This window comes from Castanea sativa, chromosome 1, assembly GCF_040712315.1.
Source record: "Castanea sativa cultivar Marrone di Chiusa Pesio chromosome 1, ASM4071231v1".
In the NCBI taxonomy this organism is placed as follows: domain Eukaryota; kingdom Viridiplantae; phylum Streptophyta; class Magnoliopsida; order Fagales; family Fagaceae; genus Castanea; species Castanea sativa.
This window is the reverse complement of record NC_134013.1, coordinates 10,629,077-10,637,657: the sequence shown is the minus strand read 5'-3', so window position 1 is coordinate 10,637,657 and position 8,581 is coordinate 10,629,077. Positions and strand designations below refer to the sequence as shown.

The following is an 8,581-nucleotide window of genomic DNA, read 5'->3' as shown; positions in this document are numbered from 1 at the left end:
TTCTAAGAGTGACCACCAGGGCATCATCGTGTGGCTGCACGGTTCCAAACTTATCTTCATCAGAAAAACTCAATGCTTGTCAGACCTCCATCTTACTCCTCTTTGGCTCAGGGGAAGAGTCCTCTGCGAGTGGTTGAGCTATGGACAGTACCCTAGAGGGGTGGGAGCTAGTCCTTCCCAGAACGGCAAGAATAACGATGATTGTGCCCAGAGGTGGCTTTGAAGAAGCATCTCTCTAAGACCCTGACCTTGCTTGGCCTCTTTGCCTATTGGGGTGATATAAAAATCTCTTTAACTTTCCACCTTGGACCAACTGCTCTAGGTGATTCTACAAAGTTCTGCAGTCCTCCATAGTATGCCCTTGCTCCTGGTGGTATTGGCAATGAAGGCTTTGGTTACGCCCCGTGGGGTCTTCTCCCATCTTATTTGGCCACTGAAAATATGGTTCGTTCTTAATTTTTTCTAAGATTTAATACACTAATTCTCGGAATACCGTGTTAACCACTTGAGCAGCAGCAGCTCCATATTGCCTAGAAAAATCCCGCTAAGGACGATTGTTATTGTACTTGTCCAACCTAAAGTCCCTCCTATCCTAAGGAACCACCTTAGCCTTGCCTTTACCCAGCTGTTGGTCCTCTTTGACCCGCTTATACTTGTTAATGCGATCCATGAGTTGACACACATTTTTGATAGGTTTTCCAGTCAAAGAATTCCTCAAACCATGCTCGGCAAGTAAGCCGACCTTGAATGTCCTTATAGCTATGTCGTCAAAATTCCCATCTATTTCATTGAACATTTCCTAGTATCGGTCAGACTACGTCTTCAGGGTTTCCCCCTCTCGCATAGTCATAGACAACAAGGAGTCCAGAGGCCAAGGAACTCTACTGTAGGTGATGAAGCGAGAACCAAAGGCTCTTGTAAGCTCCTTAAAGGAGGCAATAGATCCTTCCTCTAAACCATTAAACCATCTCATCGCCACGGGACCTAAGCTGGATGGGAACACTTTGCACATCAAGGTTTCATTTTTGGAGTGAACAACCATCCTCTGGTTGAAGTGGCTTACATGCTCCATATGGTTTGTCTTGCCATTGTAGATAGTGAACTTTGGCTGAGTAAACCGTCGAGGAAGTTTCCCCCTCTCGATCCTTCGACCAAAAGGTGACTTAGAAATTTGATTCAGGGCCCTGCTCATAGCATTGTTGCCCAAGCCCCTGTGAGACGGACTTTTCCCTCTCCGCCTATAGTGTCACTCCTCGTCACACGAAAAAGATTCACTGGGGGGAGTCCTTGACTTGAGCCCGTAGTTGTTGTCACTATTACCACCAGAAGAATGGTCAGAACTAGAAGGAGTCCCCCTACATCAAACACGGCGTAACCTCATACACAACTGGTAAATCTCCAATTGCATGCTTCTAGTATTTTCTTCACGGGAGATGCGACTTCCACTATGAGATTGGCTCCTATTAGTGTGTGTGGTATGCACACTAACCTCTCGGTCCCTTCTCCGCTCAAGATTGGCAAAATGATCTTGACGTTGAGACCTAACGGATTCCTCCCGATTTGGCCATGTGTTTGCCATAACTGAACGCTAATCTCACCAAAGCTCAAGTATTTCCTACAGACAGCACCAATTGTAAGGACGCAGTTTGGTGCCCAGGCTCAAAAGGAAAAGGATCTAGGCCCAAAGAGCCCAATATAATGAATTTGTAGAGAGTGGGCTAGAAAACTAGGTTTTAATGAATTAGATGGTAATTACAGTGAGCCCAGATGATAAGAAAACAAGAATAAACTGGTTTTGCCCAAAGAAAATCATCTTCGGCACAGTATGGGGAGACTAGTTCTTATATCTTTTGAATTTGGTTACAAGTCCGGTTCTTGTTGCTACAGCGTTTTTCTCTCAAATCTCTGATCCCCTCTACAAGGGGTTTCTTTCTCTATTATATACCCCTCTCTTCTTCATCTCCACCATCCACTTGTAGGTTAAGTTGCTGGCTTTGATCCTTATCCCATCAGCACCTTCCTAGAGTCTTTGAGAGTAGCTATAAGGCTGCTGGCCATTGTTCAGGTATCACCTCCACATTAATGCGGCCAGAGGGTTAACTGCAAAGTATTCAATGTGGTGGTAACAACTTTCTTTTTATATATTCCTTAGCTTCCCTTTGTCCTATACTTCCCTGATGTTTATCCTTATCAATAGAACCTTTTGAAGTGTTGCACTCGAGGGCAGACCAATCCTTTTGACCTCTGCTTTACTTAGCCAATGAGGCGTTCCTCATCGGACTATCTTCCCAAACCCTTACAATCATAATTTGTTCGTGGCGTTTTGACTCTTCCGTCTTCCCTATCGTCTATTTGTCCTCGGACCACTAAGCTTCCTTGGATAAGGCCCAAGATATAATCTTGGGCCTTTCATCCCTACATTACTTTTATAAGAAATATAAAAAATTTGTAAATTTTTTTTCCAATAAAAATTTATGAAAATATTATTTAAACCAATACCCTTAGGTTATTCGTTAACTTTTCCCAACCTAAAATAGTTGTGCTCAAATTCATTGACATAAGCTATTAGATTAAATGATATCTCTGTATGTTATATTACCCAAAAATGCTAAGATCACAACAAACTAATAACTTTTGCCACAACTCCACCATTTACAACTGGCCACGCGGACAAATTGTATGTCTAAACATTACTATATATTATCTCCCCAACAATGTTAGTAATAATCGCTTCAAATTTCCATTTCAAAACAGATCTCCAATTTTCCGATTTATAAATATAATATGCAAATATAAATTTTTTGAACAGTTGCTTAGTAAAGGTTTCGCCAATAACCATAATTAGCCAGAGTGAAATATCTTTTGTAATACCAACAACTGTATTTATTAGTGAATATAAAAGGAGTCTTCAAGGATGGATGAAACCACCACTTGGAGCTACCTTTAAAAAACAAGGAATTGGGTGCCTTTAATGGAAGTTTCAACAACTTTCACTGGAGTAGCTTTGGCTTCAGTTAATAAGAAACACCCTTGAACATTTGAGGCAGTTCAGATGTGAGTCATGTTGTCTTTAAAATTCCTACAAAACAGTTGCCATGTAAAGAGTTCTGTTAACTATTTGTGGCGTCAAAATACTTGAGCCAATCTTGTGGTGGAGTTCTTGGGTTATGTGAGTTTATGTGACAAATTTATATTAATTCCCAAAAATAGAAGAGAAAAAGTGGTAGTAAAATTCTTTAAAAAAAAAATTCCGTTGCCGGGACTTGAACCCGGGTCTTTCGGGTGAGAGCCGAATATCCTGACCAACTAGACTACAACGGATTTGCGACTACTTGGGTACAATATAAAAATATAAGGATAATTAAAATCTACAACTGAAGATCTGCATGTTCAGGATAGTGAGTGAACTCTGCAGAGAGAGCGTCACTCACTACTACTCGTAGGAAAAAACAAAACAACGAAAGCAAAAGAAGTAATAATAACTTCGAAGCAGTCTGGCGCTTCTTCAATTTCAATGGAAGCCTTAGCCTCCAGACCCCTAGGCCTCAGCATTGGGCTCTGCAGCACTCCAAGACTTTCATTACTCCCACTCCCACCGCCTTACTCTTCAAAATCCCACAACAAGCTCAGCTTCTCAACCACCTGCTCCGCCAGCAAATGGGCCGACCGCCTCATCGCCGACTTCCAATTTTTCGCCGAACCTTCCTCCTCCTCCTCCGACCATTCTTCCTCCACCGCCACTCTTCTTCCTCCTCTGGCTCCTCCGGAGCGCCACGTGTCCATCCCCATCGACTTCTACCGTGTCCTCGGCGCCGAAACGCATTTCCTCGGCGATGGCATTAGGCGCGCTTACGAAGCTAGGGTTTCCAAGCCTCCACAGTACGGTTTCACCGACGACGCCTTGATTAGCCGCCGCCAAATCCTCCAAGCCGCTTGCGAAACCCTCACGAACTCGTCTTCGCGAAGAGATTACAATCAAGGCCTCGGTGAAGATCATCTCGGCACCATTCTCACCGAAGTCCCCTGGGACAAGGTAGTAATTTTACCAATTTTGCTGATTGCCAATTCTCTCACGCCCTGTGTTTGGTTTGCTTATACAAAAATTTAATGCATTTTAATTTTCTAGGTTCCTGGTGCTTTGTGCGTGTTGCAAGAGGCTGGAGAGACTGAGCTGGTTATTCAAACCGGAGAGAGTTTGCTTAGAGAGAGGCTGCCTAAATCGTTCAAGCAAGATGTTGTGTTGGTGTTGGCACTTGCTTATGTCGACATGTCGAGGGACGCAATGGCATTGTCTCCCCCGGATTTTATTCGGGGTTGCGAGGTGCTCGGAAGGGCTTTGAAGCTCTTGCAGGTTTACTATATCTCTGAGTTAAATGCTTTTCATTCCTTTTTTGAATGTTAATTGATTGATTGAATATTTTGTATTGTTTTATTAGATTTGTTTCATTTATAGACGCCATTCTGAGTTTCAAACCGGACCTAATTCACACCTCTATAGTGGTTTTCGCAATGCATTACATGCTGATCAATAATAAGGAGATTTGCTTATAGAATTTTTTTTGGATAGAAAGCCGTGTAACAGCATGCCATTTAGGTTGCCAATCAAAGAGATTACAAATGCTGCATTAATCGTGCCTGAAATACATTTTGTATCTCTCAAAGGGCTGCCTTAATGAGGTTTCACGTTATAAAAATAGAATAAAATAAAGTACAAGGGAGAGAGAGAAGAATGGAAAATATCAGGTGTCTGTGTGATGAGTTCTGAATTTCAATCTTTAGTGTAGCTTGCTAAGAATCTTTTTTTTTTGTAGAAAAGTGATATATTTATCTTGGGCTTATAGGAAGAAGGGGCTAGTAGTCTTTCACCAGATTTAGAAGCACAGATTGATGAGACATTGGAAGAAATTACCCCACGTTGTGTTCTGGAACTTCTAGCCCTACCCCTAGGTGATGAATACCGCTCAAGAAGGGAAGAGGGCCTCCTTGGTGTGCGTAACATTTTGTGGGCTGTTGGGGGAGGAGGAGCTGCTGTTATTGCTGGAGGATTCACACGTGAGGATTTCCTGAATGAGGCATTCTTGCGTATGACAACAGCTGAGCAGGTATTATCACTGATTCTCTTTTCAATTCCTTCCCGTGAAAGTTTTTGTTTTAAACTCAATTTTATTAATATCTATGTTGATTTTTTTTTCCCCCTTGAAAGGTTGATTTATATGTAGCTACACCACCTACTGTGCCAGCAGAATGTTTTGAAGTTTATGGAGTGGCACTTGCACTTGTTGCACAAGCCTTTGTTGGTAAAAAACCTCATCTCATAAAAGACGCTGATAACCTGTTCCAAAAACTTCAGCAAACTCAAGTAACAGCTCTTGATAATGCTGTCCTTGCTGATACTCCCAGAGGAAACCTTGAGGTAGACTTTGCATTGGAGAGGGGCCTTTGTTCATTACTTGTAGGGGAGCTTGATGAGTGTCACTCATGGTTGGGCTTAGATAGTGATAATTCACCTTTCAGAAATCCATCTATTGTAGAATTTATCTTGGAGAACTCAAAGGATGATTATGACAAGGATCTTCCTGGGCTTTGTAAACTGTTGGAGACATGGTTGATGGAGGTGGTTTTTCCCAGATTTAGAGATACTAAAAATATATGGTTCAAGCTTGGGGATTACTATGATGATCCCAAAGTCCTAAGGTATTTAGAACGGCTGGAGGGAGTTGGTGGTTCACCCTTAGCTGCAGCGGCAGCCATAGTGAGGATTGGCGCTGAGGCTACTGCAGTTCTTGATCATGTAAAGGCTAGTGCAATACAGGCGTTGCAGAAGGTGTTTCCTCTTAGTAACAGGGATCAGAGGGCTGGGCATCAAGAAGATGGTGACATGAATTACTCTGTTCCCAGTGTGGAAAGTGAAGAGCCTCTTGGAGAATCTGATCGAGGTGATTCTGCCAATTTAGCTGAGATTTCTGGAAGCAATGGCTCTGTTGAAATCCATGAAGAAGAATTGATTATTGACAAAATTAAAGATTCAAGTGTGAAGATCATGTGTGCTGGTGTGGTCATTGGACTAATGACTTTGGTTGGCTTGAGGTATTTACCAGCTAGGCATGGCTCATCTGTTTTACGTAAAGAAGTTGGTGCTGCAGCAGCATCTGATGTCATCAGTGTAGGTATGACACAATGATACGTATACTCAGCTACATGAATTCTTTAGGCCATTCGACTCGATCTAGAGCAACATCTCTACAAATAAATGTCATTTCACTTCTTGAATACCATTTCCTTCAATTTACGAGACCTGATCAAATTAAACATTCCTTAGAAATTATTTTTCTTTTGAAATGTAATTTAGATTAACTTCAAAATTCCTTGACTGCAATTGGTTTTGCACGTTTAGATTTGATATGTAGCATTTGATGTGGTGAATATTCAACTTCACAAGATGCATATAACTGTTGAATCAGGCATTTTGATCGCATCATGCCTTAAATTTCAGGCCTAGATGATGAAAAAGCTGGAGAGGAATTACCCAAAATGGATGCAAGGATTGCAGAGGATCTAGTTCGCAAATGGCAGAATATTAAATCTCAAGCCTTTGGACCAGATCATTACATAGAAAGACTGCCAGAGGTAAGTTTGTTGCCCAGAGTCTGTGGTAATTAGTAGGGGATCATTTCCATGAGCTAGCCACCAGATGTGGACACTACATAATTAAAAAAATCCTTATAATAATGCTGTGTGTGTGTGTGAAAGGATTACGGAAAGATATTTCTCATTGTTCATGTTATTAGAAGTGCTTAAAGTTAATTCCGGGCAAAATTCTGCACCAAAAGTTTGAATTTTACTCGAGCATACTGAAACCCCTTTGCTTACTTTTCTGTCACACACACCCAAGCAAAGATGACTTTTTTCTTTGGTACAGCTTTACTTGTCTATGCCAGTGTTAAGCTACTTTTCAAAATAGTATATTCTTGACCTGTTCTGTCTTTTGTTTTGGGCGATTTTTGTTGTTTGAATGCCAACATTGTACTACTGTGCAGTATATTGAGTTTATATTGCATCGAGGTAGGCAGTAAATTGTTTAAGCTATGCGTAAACTTGAGTTTGTCAGTAGATTGTTTGTGACAGCCAATGAAGGTGTTTGTTGATGCATTTTATCTTTAGAATATCTAGTTAGTTATCAAATATTGGTTAATATCTTTCTGAACATTTCTCTGATATTGAGGATTGCCAGCTTTTGGACGGAGAGATGTTGAAGATATGGACAGATCGTGCATCTGAAATTGCCCAGCTCGGTTGGTTCTATGACTATAATCTATTGAACCTCACTATTGACAGCATCACTGTCTCGCTAGATGGGCGGCGTGCTGTAGTGGAAGCAACCCTCGAAGAATCAGCCCATCTAACTGTTGTGGACCATCCAGAGCAGAATGCCTCCAACAGCAGAACCTACACAACGAGATACGAAATGTCTAGTTCCAGGTCAGGATGGAAAATTACTGAAGGAGCTGTCCTCGAAGCATAATTAGTGTATATAGTATAATTTTTCTTTTTGGTGATCACATTGGTGGCAGTTTTGTTGCTGGTTAAGTTCTTATTTAACTTCGCATGTTTGAAGGTTTATTGCCACTTGTAAGGTTGGTTTGTTAAAGTTTAAGTGTGGCATATGTTGTTACTACGCTCTTTTTGAGCTACATCAGCGTAGCATTTCAGTCTAGTCGGTCCATTTAGTTCAATACGGTCCATTTCAACTGTAAAATCTATTAGTAAATAATTAAATGAGTTAAATAATTAAATGAGTTAATTTAATTATTTTGCCCAAATCAATTAATATATAGTCATTTAAGTTTTTTTTCTTTAAAATTAATATTAATCAAATAAATTGTTTTTTCTAAATAATGCATCTTATGAATGTTTTCATTTAATTATTAATAGTAAAAAGAAACATTTAAGGAATAATGTTTACTAACTAAAAAATTTACAAAGTACATGATTGGTTAATTTCACTTCAATAACATGATAAATAAATGTATAATTCTTTTTTAGTGATACTGTAGTTATCACAAATTTTACCATGTATGTTTTATAAATCTATAAACAACTTCGGTCCATTAGGCCATATGGCCCACTTCAATTTGTTCGGTCCAATTTGTTAATTTATGTCCGATTTGGGGCCGAATCGGCCCAATACCACCATTTCTAAAAAAATTTAGGCAGAAAACACTGTTTCAGAACTAATTGGGGATGTACCACTTTTTCCAGTACTCGAGATTGGTGAACTCAAGTACTGGATTTTACACCTCCATCGTGGCATGCCAGCGTGGAATATCTATTTTAAAAAAATTCACCACGTACTCGAGTTTGAAGAGCTCGAGTACTGGCAAATCTGGTACCCGAGTGTTTCAAACGCGAGTACTAATCTGGATTGACACTGGAATTGCTGTGGGTTATGCCCGAGTAATACTCGAGCTTTATGCGCTCGAGTACTGTGAACAGTACCCGAGTTTTTCAAGCGCGAGTACTAATCTGGATTGCAACTGGAATTGCTGTGGGTTATGCCCGAGTAATACTCGAGCTTTATGAG

At 40.5% G+C, this 8,581-nt stretch overlaps 1 protein-coding gene and 1 non-coding gene across 2 annotated transcripts; one reads left to right on the top strand and one right to left on the bottom strand.

Moving 5' to 3' along the window:
• Positions 1 to 3,248: 3,248 nt before the first annotated feature.
• Positions 3,249 to 3,321, bottom strand: TRNAE-CUC (transfer RNA glutamic acid (anticodon CUC)). Its single transcript has one exon. It is a non-coding gene; the product is annotated as a tRNA-Glu (tRNA).
• Positions 3,322 to 3,405: 84 nt separating this feature from the next.
• Positions 3,406 to 7,788, top strand: LOC142636273 (protein ACCUMULATION AND REPLICATION OF CHLOROPLASTS 6, chloroplastic). The gene is made up of 6 exons (XM_075813530.1): positions 3,406 to 4,033; positions 4,127 to 4,351; positions 4,842 to 5,102; positions 5,204 to 6,167; positions 6,494 to 6,627; positions 7,232 to 7,788. Exons 1-6 carry the CDS (start codon positions 3,515 to 3,517, stop codon positions 7,520 to 7,522), a joined length of 2,394 nt encoding a protein of 797 aa, XP_075669645.1. The 5' UTR covers positions 3,406 to 3,514; the 3' UTR covers positions 7,523 to 7,788.
• Positions 7,789 to 8,581: the final 793 nt, after the last annotated feature.

Excerpts from the sequence above, each read along its gene's own strand:
- LOC142636273 (XM_075813530.1), top strand. The coding sequence starts at position 3,515 with ATGGAAGCCTTAGCCTCCAGACCCCTAGGCCTCAGCATTGGGCTCTGC. Across the intron at positions 5,103-5,203 it reads GTATGACAACAGCTGAGCAG|GTTGATTTATATGTAGCTAC; the intron begins GTATTATCACTG and ends CCCCCTTGAAAG. Across the intron at positions 6,628-7,231 it reads ACATAGAAAGACTGCCAGAG|CTTTTGGACGGAGAGATGTT; the intron begins GTAAGTTTGTTG and ends GAGGATTGCCAG.